Source organism: Vigna angularis, chromosome 9 (genome assembly GCF_016808095.1).
Source record: "Vigna angularis cultivar LongXiaoDou No.4 chromosome 9, ASM1680809v1, whole genome shotgun sequence".
Classification (NCBI taxonomy): domain Eukaryota; kingdom Viridiplantae; phylum Streptophyta; class Magnoliopsida; order Fabales; family Fabaceae; genus Vigna; species Vigna angularis.
In genome coordinates, this window is record NC_068978.1 from 29,119,164 (window position 1) to 29,138,493 (window position 19,330).

At 32.0% G+C, this 19,330-nt stretch overlaps 2 protein-coding genes and 1 long non-coding RNA gene across 7 annotated transcripts; 1 reads left to right on the top strand and 2 right to left on the bottom strand.

Moving 5' to 3' along the window:
- The first annotated feature begins 1,578 nt into the window (after positions 1-1,578).
- Positions 1,579-2,586, top strand: LOC128193971 (uncharacterized). The gene is made up of 2 exons (XR_008245175.1): positions 1,579-1,702; positions 2,313-2,586. It is a non-coding gene; the product is annotated as an uncharacterized LOC128193971 (long non-coding RNA).
- A 7,027-nt stretch (positions 2,587-9,613) lies between these two features.
- On the bottom strand, positions 9,614-13,536 carry LOC108347702 (probably inactive leucine-rich repeat receptor-like protein kinase At5g48380). 5 transcript variants are annotated; one of them, XM_017587109.2, is made up of 4 exons: positions 13,289-13,536; positions 13,147-13,199; positions 11,300-12,267; positions 9,614-10,849 (listed from the first exon to the last, which is right to left on the bottom strand). In XM_017587109.2, the coding sequence occupies exons 3-4, from the start codon at positions 12,140-12,142 to the stop codon at positions 9,851-9,853; spliced, it is 1,842 nt and encodes a 613-aa protein (XP_017442598.1). In that variant the 5' UTR covers positions 12,143-12,267; positions 13,147-13,199; positions 13,289-13,536; the 3' UTR covers positions 9,614-9,850. The 5 variants fall into 5 exon arrangements, with proteins under 5 accessions (XP_017442598.1, XP_017442597.1, XP_017442600.1 ...); XM_017587108.2 differs by having other exon boundaries at positions 13,147-13,204; XM_017587111.2 differs by lacking the exon at positions 13,147-13,199.
- A 2,972-nt stretch (positions 13,537-16,508) lies between these two features.
- On the bottom strand, positions 16,509-17,885 carry LOC108347259 (probably inactive leucine-rich repeat receptor-like protein kinase At5g48380). The gene is made up of 2 exons (XM_017586424.2): positions 17,736-17,885; positions 16,509-17,309 (listed from the first exon to the last, which is right to left on the bottom strand). The coding sequence occupies exon 2, from the start codon at positions 17,288-17,290 to the stop codon at positions 16,643-16,645; it is 648 nt and encodes a 215-aa protein (XP_017441913.1). The 5' UTR covers positions 17,291-17,309; positions 17,736-17,885; the 3' UTR covers positions 16,509-16,642.
- Between the last annotated feature and the right edge of the window lie 1,445 nt (positions 17,886-19,330).

The window sequence follows — 19,330 nt, forward strand, 5'->3', positions numbered from 1 at the left end:
TACAATTCAAGGACTTCAAAATTACTCAGATCACACCACTTTCCAAAAGACCTCATTCAAACCCAAGAAGAACAACATCTAATAATTCCATTTGGAACATATGAGTTGCAATAACCTAATGATTAAAAAAAAATTAACGTAAATATTAATAATTAATTTATTCTTTCTTAAAGAGATAATATAACCCTAATCTTATTATATTATATGACCAACCAATCCTTAGTTGACCAAGCGGTCAACACTTCCATCCTTGTTCACCCCACAGGCCGAACGTCCCCACCAAAGAGTGAGTAACTGATTGCTCAAAGATTTGTTAGTTGATCATGTTACAAATTGAATACGCTTACAGGTAAAGTATGCTTATCAGCAGCTTTTGGATCGTGATTAAGTCCACCTTAATTAAAAGTTCATTTTGAAACTTATAAATATAAGTGTAAGATAAGAAGATAAGTGATTGTATATTTTACTGTGTTAATCAAACGGTCATATTACTAACTTGAGCGTCATAATGTGACAAGTAACCGTAAAATGTTTAATTGTGATTCCAAACCTCATCCTGATGCATTATTAATCTTAAGATTGACACATTGAGTTTCAATACCTTTATAATCATAAATTTATGTGGATAATTCTAAATGTATTTTATATAAAATAATTTAATTTTATGCTAAAATAGGTAATATAAGTTTCACACTTTATTAATCTTGTAACGTGAAGCTAGTGGAATATATACCTCTATAGATTTTAATAAAAGAATTGTTTTTTTTCAACAGTTAAATAACCATATCTTTTTTACATATTTATTATTCATTTTCCATTATAAATACAACTTATTTTATTAATTATTTTATCTACCTATTTTTTTATGATTATAATTACTTGTTGATAATACTATTGTTATAAATTTTATAATATTTATTATTTTAATTATAATTAGAAATTTTTATTTTTATTTATTACCATAAGGTAAAAATGGATATATATGTGTATATATATATATATATATATATATTCACTAATATATATTATAATCAAATTATTAGTATAAATATTTATCATCTTTAATTATGCTTAATTTTTATAAGATAATTATTGATATTTTATTTTTCAATAACGTTTTGTCATACTTAATAAGTCAATCTCACTCCGACCATTGACTAGTCATTAACTATGAATACAAAATTGGATATGTTTAAAACAATTGACTAGAGAGTCGTTAATGAATGGATGACAAGTAATTTAAATATATAAAAAAAATATTAAATAAAGCAGATTTTGAACACATGAAATTTATAATAATATTATTGACCTATACAACTTTCACGCGTAGATTATCTATTTAATCTTCTACAAAAATTACGAACTCTTAGACTTTTTAATATATAGGTGGAAACATCCACGAAGCTAAGAAGACATTAATTTCTCTTCACGCTATTGACCAAACATAAATGACAAAATACCTAAGAAGCAAAGTCATACATACGAGCACCAAAATTATAAATAATTAAATTCTGTAAAAGTTGGTTAGGTAAATATTTTGGCTTATAAATTAAGATATGTTGAATTCATTTTGTGGTGTGCACTAAACCAATGGCTTCAAATAGAATCTCTTTTCTTTGGGTTATTGTCTTCTTTCTTTGTGTGTTCATTTCTTGTGCTAGGGCAACATCACTCGTTCTAGCTGGTGCTTCTAGCCATGCAAGTAAGTGAAATTCACTGTAAATGTTACTGAATTTATTTTACATGGACAAATAAATGGAGAAATAGGTTAATATATAATTTTTTTTTCATTTAATAGCTTTCTCGTTTAAAATAATTAGTTGATGACATGGTGTCAAAACTTCTGAATCATACATATTTGTCTTCAATATTTAATCTTTTTCAGAATTTTGAATGACCCATATATATATGTCTTAGCTTCAACAACTATATATGTTCTAATCTTGTTTCTTTTACGTAAAATTTCAATTATTTTTATATTTATGGTGTCTTATATTCACCAATGATTATATATATTTACATGTCAAAGCATTCATTTATAATTATTTTGCATATTTCTTGAAATTTATAGTCAATTGGGTTTTTCGCTACTCAATGAAAAAATAATCGCAAATTAAAAATAAAAATAACTAAAAAATGTTAGTGCTTTAAATTTAATCTAATAGACTAAACATGTATTTTTTTTTTAAATGTAAGAAACTAAAATAATTTTTAATTCATGTAATAAAAACCGAATTATCAACATATATGAATTTCAAGAACTAAAAATATATGACGAATGAAAATAAATTGTTGATTATGTTATTTTATAGGTTCATATGAAAAAGTTCAGTACAGAAGGCTACTTGGTCAACCACAAAACGCAGATCCTTGTTGTCACAATTATGATGTATGATGCTGTTGTTCTGTTGCAGTTCGAAGAATATAAGTGCAAAAAAAAACATGAATTATATATATCATGCTTATTTGTAACTCGTTCAAATTAATGTTGTGTTCCAGTATTGGTTTTGCGTATATATTAGTGTGTGGAATAATGTTTAAGGTATTTATGATCTCTAATCTTGTTTAAATGAAAACAATTATATCTGTGTTGGTTATTCAAGTGTGAAATTAAATTATAAAAATTGAGTGAAAATGAAGAAGTTTGGAACAATAAAATAAAAGTGAGATAAAATTCTTTTTTAAAGTATTAGGTTTAAAGTAAAATTTGATATTGTAACGAATTCTTTCAAATAACTCATCAATTATTTCACGCAATGGTGCACTTTGTGGTAAAACGACAATATAAATTAAAAATGGCAAGTGAAAAAATAATTAATATCTAACTTTTTGTTATTTTTTTTTGTTGTTTTCTCTTTTAGGGTTGTAGTAGTTGTAGTTTACACACTTCTCTAATCCTCTTCCAAATGAGTTGCTGACTTTCGTCCAAATTCTATAATCTCAAGAGAAATACCATTGAATTATAGTGGAATTTATGATACTCGTCTTAATACCTACTATGCCAACATTTAGATGTCTTACAAAATCATACTGTTTCCTTTTAACTATCAATGCCTCACTAAATCTTATTACTAGAGTTATTGACAAGTTTTTTCCATTAGGTTTTTTACTCAACCACAAACTCTTTATTACTACAAATTCTTCCCCGAGATTGCCTTGTTCTTTTATGACTTTTTTATCTGGAAAAATAAATATATGATATACATGCAAAATATTTGAAATGTTCCAACCCGCTTACACATTGTACATACAAAATATTTGTTGTTTCAATATTCTAGTATCTTGTCCCCTTTCGTTTCAATCTACCATTATCCTAGATACTACTACTACAACATACTCATGTCATTTACATCATCCCCTTCTTCCCCTTTTGTGTTTTTGTTATTGGTTCATGTTTTTCTGCATGCATTTGTACTTTAATGCTTTATTATTGTTGTTATGAACCATTTTGTTTCTTGTCAACATCTTTCCAACACTTCACATTTACATTATGTATTCAGCGAGATCCATACTTTCAATAAGAATTGTATAGAAACATGCACACAAGAATTTATATTGATTCATTTTACATTTTAAGACTACGTCTAGTCTCTTAAGCAACTTGTTTAAAAAGTTTCACTAATCAAATCTTTAATTAGTATAAGTATCAACCTTTTCAGGTTATAACGATTTTAACCCTCTTCAGAAAACATGAGTATAAACATTTTCAAGTTACAAGAGTTTAACCTCTTCAAGTATCTTCTCAATTTCCACATGAGATAAAGAACTCTTTAACACACAAGAGAACACTAGAACGGGGAATTGGGTTTGAATAGTATTTTAAAACTTTTTTGCAAAACAACGTTTAATGACTTTTGCAATGGTTAGACGGTCTGCAATAGTTGTTAGACGCTTGTGTGTTTAAAAGAGCATTTAGAAAAATGTACTTTTATATTGGTTCGTTCCAAGGTGGATTACGTCCAGTTCTTCCTTAAGACCTGTAAAGGAGATTAACTAATATTTAACAAAAATCACACGAGTTTCACCACTCCTTATTTACAACGAGTATCAAGAATCAAAGCGAGCTCAAGCTTTTGGAGCTTCCGGATTCAGGGCCACACAATGCTAACCCATCACTCTTTATCCTCTCCATCTTCAACGTTTCCACTCTAATCTTAGCATCTCAAACTCGAGCCTATTCACCACTACTATTACCTTCTTCCAATTTCATCACACGTGAGAAACACATACCTAATGCAACCATCTTTATTGGTCATCCTCCTTCTTCCATTCCTGAAATCACCAACCTACGTCACTTCCCATTATAGTCACATACCTAGTGCAACCATCTTTATATAATTCAAAATATACTTTTAAATTCAAAAATACATTTGGAATAGTCTAATGCAAAAATAAATTACAAATTCTAAAAATAAACTATAAACTGTATATCTCAAAAATATATTTTAAATTAAGTAATTCAAAAGTATATTATAAATTGTTTAATGGATAATGTATATTTTAAATTTTATGTATAATTTATAATATATTTTTGAGTTCCACAGTCAAAAATATATTTTTAGACAGCACAATCTCAAATATATTTTTAAACCCAATTATATAATCTAAAATATATTTTAAAATTGTATAGTTGAGAATATGTTTTTAAATTATACGATCTAAACTATTTTTTCAAAAATAACTTTTAAAATACAATTCTAAATTTTAAATAGCACAATCCAAAAAATTTAAATTGTCATTCATTAATGTATATTTTTCTAAAATATATTTATTGAATTACAATTAGAATGCAATTAACTGATTTTATAATTAGAACTTTTCTCACTCAGAAATATAAGAAGAAACTATGGATTGTTCGGAGGGTTTTTTTTTTTCTGCACTCTGCATCAAGTGTTTCACAAAAATGGTCTTTTAAATTTATTACTTTTAATAAATGTTATTCAAAATGTATATAATGACATAGAAATGATAATGTGAAATGAAAAGAACTTTAATCTTCATTATTCCAACCTAGAGTCACCGAATATTCAACATTTCTTCAGCAAAACGAAAGAGAAGAAAAAGAACCACTCACTAACTGAAAACAAAATATCTTGCCAGCTAATATAACAAACATAACAAAAATGGATAGAAATGATATTTCTTATACCCTCCCTCAAGATGGGTGGTGAATGTTCAGCAAACCCATCTTGGACAAATTAATGTTGAAAGGCCAAGGATATACTGGTTTAGTGAACATATCTGCCAGTTGATGCTTCGAAGGAACATGAGAAAGAACAATGAGTCCATCAAGAACCTTAGCACGAATAAGGTGACAATCCACTTCAATATGCTTGGTGCGTTCATGAAAGGAAGGATTCTTGGCCAGTTGAATGGCAGATTGATTATCACAAAATGTAGGGAAAGGAAATGGAATTTGAAGACATAAATCATCTGCAACATACTTCAACCATTGCAATTCATAAGCAATAGAGGCTAAAGCTCTATATTCAGCTTCAATAGAGCTCTTGGACATGGTGGATTGCTTCTTTGATTTCCAAGATATAAGACAACTCCCATAGAAAACACAATAACCAGTGGTGGATTTTCTAGAGTTACAACAAGTGGCCCAATCTGAATCAGAAAAAGCTTGAAGTCTGTGAGGTTGTTAGAAGGATAAAAAAGACCTAAGCCAGGACAACCTTTGAGGTATTTCAAGATCCTGAAATCAACATTGAGATGAGAGGATCTGGGCTTGGACATGAACTGACTAACATGAACTGACTAACTTGCTGGACAACAAAAAAAATATCAGGTCGGGTGTTTGTTAGATACTGCAACTTACCAATTAATCTCCTATAAGGAGTAGGGTCTGGAAGAAGATCACCGTCATTATCCTTGAGCTTATCAGTAGGGTTCGAAGGAGAAGGTGTTGGTTTGCAGCCAGTAAGACCAAATTCGGCTAAAATTTCTAAGCAGTATTTTCGGCAATGGAACCACAAAAACTTGTTAGCCGGGACTTGTTAGCCGTTGCTAGGACTTGGGTTCAATCCCCAAATCCCCGGCAGCGACGCCAAAAACTTGTTAGTCCAAAAACTTGTTGGGCTCGATTTCGGCAAGTGCACCGAATCGTTCAAGTAATAAACCGGTAAGACCTGGTATCGTTTTCCCAAGAGACTCGTAATACTAGAGAATTGTGCGATTAACAACTCATATAGACTCAATAACATAACATCAATTTACAAAACAAGTGCAGAAAGATAAATTCATACATAATTACAATGTTGGACTTTGGTATTGAAGACACTTGGAAATGGAAAAGACTAGAAATGATATGAAATGACATTGTTAAGGCTAGTTTTCACCAATGCACTCTTGTGTATGACCAATTTCGTCTCCTCTCTATCAATTTACTAAAGTCAAACCACTAAAACACTCTAGCCCTAATTCCTTAGGTGAAAGAGCCTAGGTTTTCCTTATCAAACCCCAATTCCTTGGCAATCTAACAAGCAAAACCCGCATTAAAGAGCTGGGATCTAAGACAACATGTGAATCATCTTCCATCCCTAGAATCAATGACCCACAAGGACTCTTATTTCAGTTCAAGATTTCATCTTACGTTCCCATAATCCATGAAACCCCAAAATCAAGTCATGAACGTCCCCATTACATGCAAGCTTTAAGATTGGAAACAAGAATACTAGCAATTGATAGAAAAGGCATATATATAATCAAATCATTCAACAATTACACAAGAATTCAAAGGCTACAACTAATCCCAACAAGATGGGTTTGGCTCTCCATTTCCATGGAGAGCCTTTAAGCTTACAAAATGGCCATGGAAGAAGATGAAGAACCCAAGAGGAAGAAGGGAGTGTTCCCACGAACCCTAACAGCCCTCCAAGCTCTCCTCTGAGTGAAATCGCGCCTCCAAAAAACCAAAGACCCTTTTCCCTTCGCATTTTAGGGTTAAATAGACACCTCTGCCACATCAGAAAAATCGCGCCCGGCGCCGTCTGTCAGTCGCGCCCGGGCGCGAAACTCTCTGGAAAGTCGCCCGGGCGCCCCATTTCTCACGCCCGGGCGTGAAACTCTCTGGAAACTGAAAGTGGACGAACGTCCACCGAGCACCTCTATGGACGAGCGCCTCTTCTCTCACTGGACGAGCGTCCTCTGCTCTCTCTGGACGAGCGTCCTCTTATTAGCTCGCTGGACGAGTGTCCTCTCGTAAGTCCACAGGACGAGCGTCCTCTTTGCTAGCGGGACGAACGTCCATTTCTGCTAACTAGACGAACGTCAAATTCTCTCTCTAGTGGACGAGCGTCCTGCCTGGCTTGGACGAGCGTCCTCTTCTGCCTGGCTTGGACGAGCGTCCATTTCTGCCTGGACGAGCGTCCGCTCTTCTGCCTTGGACGAGCGTCCGCTCTTCCACTCTGGACGAGCGTCCTATTTTCTCTTTTTCTGGATGAGGACGAGCGTTCTCTCTGGCGACGAGCGTCCTCTTGCATGTGCTTGCTTTGGTTTGCTCTATACATTGTTGGAGACTCTTCCAAGCTCATTTTTAGCTACAAAATAAGGGATTATTGATGAAAGTACATCAAAGTAGCCAAAAACACAAATATATAGAAAACAAGACAAAACAAGAGGATTAAGCAAGTTATAAGTTAGAAAGGAGTTGATTTTGCTACTAAAATGATGCTTAAAATATGGTAAAATTTAGCATTATCACATACTTAATGAGTTAACATTATACGTCGAAGACGACTCAGATAAACCTCTCCCGTCAGAAGTTGAAGATTGCTGATTAAGTTCCACAGAAATACTTTCATAACTGATACGGTGGGGAGGAATTTCTATGTCTTCTCTGGAAAATTTAGATTGGGAACTAATAATTTCTAATAAAGCACTTTTCAAAGGGACCCAATCAGTTTCTGAAATATCAGAAGAATCTTTAACTAGGCAGGAATCAGCCCAAGCGAGATCTTTCGGAGAAAGAAATTGATTCTGCCGAGGAGCTATTGAATTGGCAATGGCAGAAGAAACTGAAATAATTACTTGTGCCAACATTATTAGAGAGATCGAGTCTTTTATTTAGTTGCTTAAGACTCGCCTACTTTTGTGACATTTTATGTTTTACGTGTGTAACTGCTATGTAGTAGTTAAATTCTGTTTTAAGGCTATTTATAAGCCTGACGTTACAGTAAAATAAACAAGTATTCTCCATACCTTTCTGAGTGTGAAATATACCATTGATATAACAATAAAAATGGTGCTTACACTCGGTCTTTAAATCTCGCAATATCTAAATATTCACTCCTATTTCTGCAAGTTTAAAGCATATCAGCTTTATAAAAATATTGTATGTCAGTAGCTGTTTGACCCATCATATTTTGTAAATTCTTTCATAATATAAATTCTTTTATTACATTGTTTTTGTACTCAGTAGCTTGAGTTCATGAACACTTTCTTCCGGCCAGTAAAATTTTGGAGGTTATAATCAAGAAAATTAGTTCTCTATGTCCCCCAATATCTAGAAATGAAGATACAATATTCTGGGTGGAAGATGGAAGGAAGAGAGAGAGGGAGAAATGGTGAGAAACACTTGAAAAAAAAAATAGCGTGTCAGTCTACCGTTAGCCACGTCAGCACATTTTTAACGGTATTAGTTTTCAAGGACTAAAACCAAAGTTTCGAAAAGAATGAGGACCAAATTGTACCTTATTTTGAAAGATGAACGAAAACCAGAAACGGCCAATAGTTTAGGGACTAAAAACATATTTAACCCAACAATTTATTATCATAAAGTGATTTTTCTTTTTAATTTTCTTTCCAAAACTATTAAAATTTCATTATTTTATTATGAAATATTTCAAAATAAGTTTAAATTGTTCCGGAAAATTTATCTCTTATTTGATAAATTTTATTAGAACATTTTGAAATGAATAATTTAAAAAATAAATAGTTTCGCTATCGTGAGAATCCGTGTGGCCTACTGAACCTGTGTTTGGAGATGTCGATTTTTGCTGCACGCATGTACACCCGCAGAAGTTCCACTTACGTGTTTATTTTTATTTTATTTTCACATTTTAATTATAAAAATGCTATATTTTTCCTAATTTGTCTATATTTCAAACATATTCAAAATACATTGACGTATTGATTGGTTTGAATCCACTCTATTAAAACCCAAATTAAATTAATTAAACTTAATGACAATTAATTCAGTCATTAAATCTATGACTAACATATTCAATGAACTAAAGTCAAAATGTATAAATTTTCCATTATTTTTATGCGTAAAATTTGATGGTGTAATAATGTTTCTTAGCAACAAAGAATTTGGACTCCTTATAGAACATGAATACTTTGTTTCTTAGCGACCATTTTGTCCCCATAATTATGGAACACACTTCAAAGAAGGACCATTGTGAATTATTAATTTCATTTCTTAAACTTCTCTTACCACACAATATGAATCTACTCAATAAATGTAAAGAAAGTGTTGCTCCTATAGGGTAGAACGGATTATATAACCTATACTAAAAATAGCACCAAGTCTAAGAATCGTTATTGTAAAGTTAAAAATTCCATCACACTGATATGTGTGATAAAAGCTACTAACATATCAGTGTAGTAGAGGGAAAACAAAGAAATCAGATTAAGATAATGATTAGAAAGAAGTATCTCAACTATATCTACACCATGATTGATGATCTTACACTGATTTTTCAATATCAATAGCACACAACTAAATCTAGATCCTCAGACCTACATACGTCACTAACATTTATTTTAGGACGACAAAGTAAGAGATATATAATTACACCGTAAAATATAATACTAATGACAAATACTATACCTTTCAATAACTTCATTCCCGAGCTACAATAAGTTCCTCCATGTTATCAGCATCACCATTATCAGTAGGTACCAATATCTCATCATCAGTTGTGAAATTGTATCTAGCTCCAATGGCTCTTAAAAACTGATACACTTCAAACATGGTTGGCCTCTCCTTTGGAGTTGGCAGAACACAGTTGCATGCAATCTTCAGAAATTGGAAAAGCTCACTTTCAACATCCTTGCTGACTAATGATTCATCAATGGCATCATGGAGTTTTCCTTTGTTTGTTAGCTCTGTGATCCATTCTACCAGATTTCCTTTAAAAGTTTCTGGAGCTTTAGCCACATTGGTGGGTCTTTCACCAGTCACCAACTCAAGAAGAACAGTCCCAAAGCTATAAACATCCCCCTTGGGTGTAGCAACCAAAGTTCTTGTGTACTCTGGAGCAACATAACCCAAATCACCAAACTCCCCATTTACAAAAGTACTCAAATGAGTATCAATTGGGTTCATCAGTCTGGCAAGGCCGAAATCAGAAATTTTTGGCTCAAATTCTGCATCCAACAAGATGCACTTTGAGCTTATGTTTCGGTGGATGATTCGGGGGTTGCAGCTATGATGAAGCCATGCTAACCCTTTGGCTGCTCCAATTGCAATTTTGAGTCTTGTAGTCCAGTCAAGGGTGCTCACACCATCTGCAGGATGGAGTTGGTCATGGAGATTGCCATTTGACATGTTTTTATAGACCAAAAGCCTCTCCTTTTTGGCCATGCAAAAGCCTAAAAGAGGAACAAGATTGCGATGTTTGACAGTCCCTAGTGTACCCATCTCAGACATGAATTCCTTTTCAGTGTACTGAGATTCCTGTAATCTCTTTACCATAAGTGTTGTTCCATCACCAAGCACAGCTTTGTAAACAGTTCCTGTTCTTCCTGACCCAATGATATTGGTATTACTGAAGTTGTTAGTAGCCTTCATGAGATCAATCAACTTCATTTTTGAGATTGATTTCTCAAACATAGAAACCTGATATCCAATTCAGTATAGTTAGACTTAGGCATATTCTCACAAGAGTTCCAATAGTATGTAAATCATATGAACAGAGCTCTGTAAATCTTACCAATTAAATTTTCAGAAAGTATATTCCACATTTTCTGGAGCAAATGTATCATTTATCATTTTGATTTAGAAAAAACAAAGATATATATTTCTCTGTTTGGCACTGCAGTATACAAAACATGTTTTGCCAACTAATATACACAAAGTACTTGAGGAAATATAATGTTTTAAGAAAATAGTTCACTTGAAACTTGAAAGAATTTAACCAAAAAGGGATTTTTTTTTTTTAACAATACGGTTCCTACAGAAAGCATTTGAAACAAATATCTAGTGCTACAAAACACAACTGTATCTACAAGAAAAATGAATAGTTCTGTAATGGTATATGCCCTGTGCAATGCAAATAATTTAGCTTGCCTTAATTTGTTTAGTTCCTTTTAGACTTCTTGCCCATTTGTTTCCTTCAGGGTCCTCTTCCTTCTTCTTGACAGAAACACGTCGCACGAAGAACAACATTCCAACAGCCAATCCTAATGCTGCAAGAGTCACCCCACCTGCAGCAGCTCCAGCAATAACAGCCATGTTACTCTTAGAATTCTTGGCTTGGCAAGACCCCAATCCATTACCTCCACACAGGCCTTGATTATTTGCATAATTCACTGAAACTGAAGAGTTAAAGCTTGGAACTTGCCCCGTCAAAAGATTGTTAGACACAGAAAAGGTCTTGAGCCGTGGGAGAATACCAAATTGTAGAGGAATTTGACCAGTGAGTCTGTTCTGATCAAGTCTAAGGCTATTGAGAAAGGTGCAATTTGAAAGAGTCACCGGAATCGCCCCAGAAAATTCATTTGAAGAAAGGTCAAGAGAGGTCACAAATGGTACAAGAGTAGATATATCTCCCGGAATGGTTCCAGAGAGTTTGTTAATTGAAAGGTCTAACCCAGTTAAGCTAGAGCAATTTTGAATGGCACGAGGAAACTGGCCCTTGAGTCCCATATTTGACAGTTTGAGATTCAAGACCCTGTTCTCATCAGGGTGCCAACACTCAACCCCAATAAACCTACATATGAACCCTTCAGTTTTGTTGTTGAAATCCCAAGAAAACTTCAAATAGTTATTGGGATCCTCAAGGGCATCTTTTATACTTTGTAGGCAGAAAATATCAGTATCGGTTCCATAGTTCATGCCACAACTAATCAGCAACAAGAAACTAACAACATGGTAACTGAAAATCCGGCTATGCAGCACCATCTTCACCATCTTCACCAAGATCCTAAACACAAGCCAAGAGAAAGTAATGCAGACACCTCACCAAGATGGCTATACAATCTAAGCAACGGCAAAGCATACAAACCCCATAGCACTACTACCCTTCCATGAACAGCCTGAAAAATGCAGAAAACACAGTTCAGCATCTCACACAAACCCAGTCAAATATCAAAAGGTAAACAAAATCAATAGTAAGGACAAAATCTGGAATTTTTCATAATATGTATCAACTCCCTAATTACCTATTTTTTTTACCCTTTTGGACGGAGTTTGCTTTTGTATATTTTCTTGCATAGGTTTGATTAGGTCCCCATGTTTTGGTATTTGTTTTTCTTCTTTGTATGTAGTTTTTCATTTGATGGCACATAATTGATGGACTTTGAGTGTCAGTTTTGCTAAGATGCCAAAATTCATAGTGATGCCTAACATAAGCTTTTAAAAAAAATACAGGGCAAAACCTGGATTCGGTTCTTTATGAACTAAAGATGAACATAGAATTGGAATGTTTACAATGCAATCCACGTGATAAAAGGTTTGAACTAAAGATGAACATAGAATTTCGGGGAAAACCAGTAATTACGATGGAAAAGTAACACCGTATCTATGTTGTGTCCTAAAATATGAAAAGGACCAAAAAAACATATCACAACTTCTCACCGCAACTGACTACAAGCCACTTAGATTGTTATCCAATCCAAGCCACAGCACCACATATAAACTCCGTAGCACTACAACCCTCTCAAGAACACTTACTGAAAACCAACGGTAAAGTAAACAAAAAGAACACACTTCAGCAGTGCACACAAACCAAGTCAACCATCCAAAGTAAACATAAGCAATAGCAACAAGAAAAAAAAAAAAAAACATTCAAGTCGTCGACCAAAGCTCACACTCTAGCAAAGCAAGAATAATTGACAGAGGAAGAAACCCAGGAGAGTTCATTCAACATACGAAATGGGAAAAAACAAATTTTGCAGAAGTGCTCATATACCCACCTTGGTTTTCTGACAACCCAATTCAGGAAACCCCAAGAACCTTTCCGGAACCTCTACTCTGCCCAAGAAACCACACACACTAAGTAAACAGCAGAAAATGAAAAGCAGAAAAATTTGCACATAAAAGTGACAAAGAAGCTACCTTTCAGTGTTAGATGATAGTTTGGAAGTGAATGGGAGAGAGAAAAAACAGAGTGGAACGGGTCAAAGAAGGGAAAGCCAACAATTTCCAAGCAAAAGAGGTGAAGACTTGGACCATACAAACGGGAAGACTTGTGAAAAGTGCTTCCCTCACTTGCTGTAACTCCCCATTGTGGAAAATTAAGGGTCTTGCTATTATTGGACAAAAGAAAGAAAAAAATTCAGACACCTCAGGAAAGAAAGAACAGATATTTTTTCATTCTTTAATATTTCAGTTCTAAAATGGTAAATTTCCAACTGAAAAATCATGTCTTTATTAAGATGCAGGAAGGAACATGTTTGTTTATGTTTCTAAATTTGTTTTAATATAATCTCTGATAAAAATTCTATTTTTAATTCTTAAAACAGTATGCCAAGAATTCTGCTGATTAAAAAGATACTTTATAAAATGCAATTAATCTAATACTATTTTTCGCCCTTTTTCTACATACAGTTTTGCATGTGGCAATAATAAAAAGTAAAAAAGTGTGTCATAAATTTTTGTATAGATAATTGAATGTGTCATAAATTTATTGGTTGATATATTTATTATTTTTCTCTTTTATGCTTTTCAGGTGTTAATATGTCAAAAGTATCTATCAAACATTTTCCATGATATTTTATGGCGTTTAAGATCAATGAAGAAGATGGCAAAAATTTTATACAATAAAGTAGTGTAATATTGTTGCAATTTTTTGTTTGAGCATTGATGGCAACAGCAGCTATACATGAAATTTCATTAGTTGCTATTCATAGAGGATATAATATACAAATATCCTACGAGATTATTAATTATTTGATCGTGTTTACTTATTAATTTGATGTGAAATAAATAAATGTATTAAGTGTACTTATAGTGATAATTTGTATAATAATATCTAAATTAAGCTCATAAAAATATTCAATAAATAAATTATTCGTTACAATTTTTTTAATCACTAAAAAAATTAAGAAAATGTCAATTAGTGTTTTTCAATTATTGCCTGGTTAAGAAAAAAATTAAAAATCATGTGACTCAATATATGCCGTTTTTGTTAACATTCTCTAGTGTTATCAAATAGAAAAATGTAATATAACACTAATATGACTATGTTAACAGATTAATTTGTAATTTATTTAAAATATTTAAATATTGGAATTGAGGATAAAAACCAACTCATTCAGATAAGATTTGCACCCAGAAATTTTAGGGTACAAAGTGGTTCATGTTGGGTGAGATTTTGGTGTGGTTAATATGTGGTTGTGAGGAACACCCTTTTGGATTTTCATGCTAAATGTGGAGACTTGAAGGATGCAACTGAACCTTTTTATGATTCAGATAAATGGGTGCGGTTGCTTGGTCTGCACTCATTGCTGAGTACGCTCAAAGAAGGGACTTTAGTGTTGCACAAAAACTGTTTGATGAAATGTCGAATAAAGAGTTGGTACCACAGAATGTGATGATCACAAGATACACAAAAGCATGTTGAGATGCAGTATGAGGATCCTATGAGGGATGTTAGTTGGAATGGAAAATGCATTGATCGGTGGTTATATGCTTGGTGGCTTGAAGGAGGTGTTGGAGTTGGGAAGTGTTTGATTTATTGCCTCCATGAACATTGAACTTAATGCAATTGTTTGAAGATTCTGTTTAGTGCTTGCAAAGTTCATGCAGATGTGGAATTGGCAAAATGAGCAGCTGCTTAGAATTAGAGGGATCAGAGTGGAAACTGTGTGTTGTTGTTCTCAAAGAAAGAAAAAAAAAAATAGACTTTAAAAAGAAGAAGAATAACTCACAAAACCTTCAATATAATACTAGAATTTTAGTGTTTAGGTATTAAGATTTAGATAGTTTTACCAAAATTTCTAAATGTCAATGATATGGATCACGATACCATCACTTTTCATCAAAATCTCCAAATGCCAATGATCTTTCTGTTTTCAGCAGACATATCATTAACAACAATGTAATATTGGCCTTATTTAAACTTTTTTCATCTATTTGGAAAAAAGTTATTGACCTAAATATAGAAATTTGAACGAAACTAAAGAAATAATAAGTCATTAAGAAAGAATCTATTCATAAAAGATATTGATACTAGGAAACTAAAAATGAAATGATCAAAATGGCGAAGTATAAAATTTCTTGAGTGTTAGAGACATAAATATACAAATCATAAATCATAAATCTAACCTTTGTGATCTGTTATCAACTTACAAATGAGAAACTTTAAATCTGGTCTCGGTAATCTCAGATACAAAAGTATCTTCATATGTAAATAGAAACCAGAGGGTGTAGTTAGTAATTTAGTGTGACAAATAATTCTTGACAGAAACTTCTCCTTGAATCACTATGAAACATCGGTTGGAAACTCAGGTATGAGGTAAAGTGCTTATACTAGGTAGAAATAAGAACTTAAAAAGAACACTCAAAATCACATTATCTTAAAAGTTTTAGGTTAAAAATGTTCATGTGGGTTGTGCTCTATACACAATTTTGTCAATGTAGATAATCTCTTCTAAATAAATCATCTTCAAAAAAAAATAATATTAATTATACAGAGTCACTGATTTATAATACTATAACAATAACAAGGGTATAAATAAAAGTCATCCGGTACATGTTTCACTTGAGAGTAGATATGTCAATGTAGATTTGTCCTCGACAGGAAGATTGTTGTCGGTAACATAGAATTATGTAATATCTTCCAAATAAATCATCTCTAAAAAAATCATTAATTAATTATACAGAATCGTTAATTCATAACATTACAACAACAATGATATAAATAAAGGTCATCATACATAATTCAATTCACTTTAAGAGTGAATGTGTGGATGTAGACTCTCCTAAAAAGAAAATTGTTGAGAATCTAAGTCTTTATATTGAATAAAAATATAAAATTGAATACCATATATAAACTTATTACTTTAATATTTTAGATTGAAAGTGGTTATCCTTTTTTAAATTAAATTGGATTCAAATCATATTTATGTAATTTTTTCTAACTAAATTCCACCTAAATATATTCACCAGCTAACATAAAGAAATACAAAATTTAAAGATACCATCACAAATGTTATAAGAAACCAAAGAACGTTTTAGTTAATAGCAAGTGCAAAATCAGACAACTACATTTACGAAACAAAAACTACATTATATTATAGAAGAGTTTAGATAGTAGGTGGAAAAAAAGAAAAGGTTGTCAAAACATTATTTCTGGATATTCTTATTTCCCCATCTTATAGGTATACATGTTTGAAGAAATTCCTGGATAACTTGGAAGAAGTTTATTGTGAACATGTATATAGATGGATTTATCTTGAATGACGAGTTTCAATTGTTGGGGCAAGGCTTCAACGAAGGTCCACACAACCCTTTATTGTTTGAATAATTTACCACAACATGACCATTGGTAAAGTTTGGAACTGGCCCCACCAATGAATTGTTGGAAACAGTAAAATTCCTGAGCCGTGGCAGAAGGGCCAATTGCTGAGGAATCTGACCACTCAGATGATTCTGATCAAGTTTAATGGTGTTGATGTAGGTGCAATTTGCAAGACTCAAAGGTATAGCCCCAGAAAACTGATTTGAAGATAGATCAAGAGATGTGATAAATGGTACAAGAGTGGCAATATTTTCTGGAATGCTTCCACTGAGATTGTTTCCTGAAAGGTCTAATCCTGTTAAGCTTGTGCAGTTTCCAATGCCATGAGGTAAGGGACCTCTCAGACTCATGTCTGAAAGTTTGAGATTCAAGACCCTGTTCTCATCAGGGTGCCAACATTCAACACCAATGAACTTGCAGATAAAGCCTTCAGTTTTGCTGCTGAAGTTCCAAGATTGCAGATTCTTGTAAGGGTCTTTTATGGAATCTTTGATGCTTTTCAAGCAGAATATGTCAGTGTCTGTTCCATAAGTCTTTCCACAAATAAAAAACAAAAGGGTCACAGAAAGACTGAAAATTTGGCTACCCTTAACCATCTTCACCAACTGTAATCACCTGAGAAACATTGACAAGAAACAAAAATGGTAACAAATTTCAGCATTGTTGTGTGCAATGGCATAAGCTTTTAAAATCACCCTACGAAAAAGAAATATGCTTTTAGTGAATTTGGTTATGGGTTCCTCTAAATTTTTCAGTTGGGTTTTGATTTCTCTAAAAAAAGTTATCTTTTTTATCTTCTGAGTGTGATAATCACTGTTTTTCTTATTAAAGGGGTTTGAACACTTCATAAACATTATTGAATAATGTTTCGTACTAAGAGTAGTGGAATTCTACATTATTCAATGGCTTTTTTTCATACTAAAAGGGGTGGAATTCAAAAATTTGAAGGAAGGAAAACAAAAAGATTCAAATTTTACTAGGCTTAAAGTTTAAAATTTTTAAGATAATCAGAAGAACAACAATGGCACCCAAAAAACTTACAAATCTAACGACGACTGCTTAGTTGATGTGAATGAAAGCCAATAACTTTTGCACTTATATACATGATGGGTTTGAAGATTATAGAAGAAAACAGAAAGATTAAGACAACATCACAACATCTTGGAAATGATCAAACGAGAAAAAAACCAAAAGTTTCTAAGCTTGAGAGCAGACTTGGACTACAGAAAACGCGTTAGTGAAAAGTGCTTATTTAGTTGCCGTGATTGACCTGCTGTAGAATAATAATGAGCCATATTAAAAGAGCCAAAGAAAATAGAGACAAAAAAGAAAGAGTCCAAGTTTAAGTCTTTGAAAACAGAGTATTTTATATATATGTATACCCATTTGAAAGGTATGTTTCCTTACTATTAATATATAATAGATTTAATTAAGTTTAAAAAAATTTATAAATTTAAATATTTTCAATTAAATTCTTATTAAAATATTATATTGAGTATTCAATTTTTTTTATATTTTTTAATTAAATATCTCTTATTTATGTTTTTTTATAACTGATTAATATAGTTGTTATATTACCATGTCATCTAAGTTAGTTATCTTTCATGGGTCAATAAAAGTGAGGATTTGTAGTTATATAAAACAAACTAATTTGGATATTTTTGTTGGTTTCTCTATGTTGTTTTTCTACTGTACATTTAAAATATATTTATAAATATTGATTTTGATGTTTTAAAATATATTAAAAGAAAAATTAATATATCAATATCACTTAATTTTTAATATTCAGCAAAGAGCAACATAAAAAAAAAAATCAGCACAGTCTCTAGACTCCAAACAAACATGTAGTTAATATAAAATACAAATGATTTTTATTTTAAATGAAAACATATTGGATAATGAGATCATAATTCTATTATATATTTCATGTCATCACCTATATCAATCAACGAACTATCTAAATTAGTTGTTTGGTCCCAAATTTGGATATTATAATTCAAGTAGATCTCTTAATTTTTTTCTCAATTAAAAAAATTGATTCCATTACGTTTTTTCATTACACTTGTACCAACAATGTTAAAGACATGTAATGTGTCTTTTAGTAGTTTTTTGTTTTTTATAATCTTTTTTCATATGTCAAATCAATATTGTGTTATGTGACACTGTGAATGTGATTTAATAATAGTAGTGTTATGTATTGATATTAGTGTTATATGTTAGTGTTGGTGATAAATGACATTATCTTATATTAAATTTAGTATCTATATTTATTTCTTTTTATATTTAATTAAGTTCCATTTGTTTTTTAAATTGAGTAATGTTGTCTAGGGATACCAATGTAGACTAATCTGACCATTTTAGGACTGACCCATACTTGGTCTGCAATATACAAATTAGGCTAGCTTGCCCCACATTGGAATTGGTTTATGGGTCCACGGGCTGACTCACATACTTGACTTGAATTTTTTTTTCTCAACTAATAGCAAATTTCATACTTTACAAAATTTCTTTATTTCACCTATATGTAATAAATAAACAATTTTCACAAATTTCATACCTAGTTCAACAAGTTTAGCAAAATGAAGTGGTTAAAACTCTAAATTATTACATTCTCATCAAACTTATTAGTCATTCAT

Excerpts from the sequence above, each read along its gene's own strand:
- LOC108347702 (XM_017587111.2), bottom strand. The coding sequence starts at position 12,142 with ATGGTGAAGATGGTGCTGCATAGCCGGATTTTCAGTTACCATGTTGTT. Across the intron at positions 10,850-11,299 it reads AAGGAACTAAACAAATTAAG|GTTTCTATGTTTGAGAAATC; the intron begins GCAAGCTAAATT and ends ATTGGATATCAG.
- LOC108347259 (XM_017586424.2), bottom strand. The coding sequence starts at position 17,290 with ATGGTTAAGGGTAGCCAAATTTTCAGTCTTTCTGTGACCCTTTTGTTT.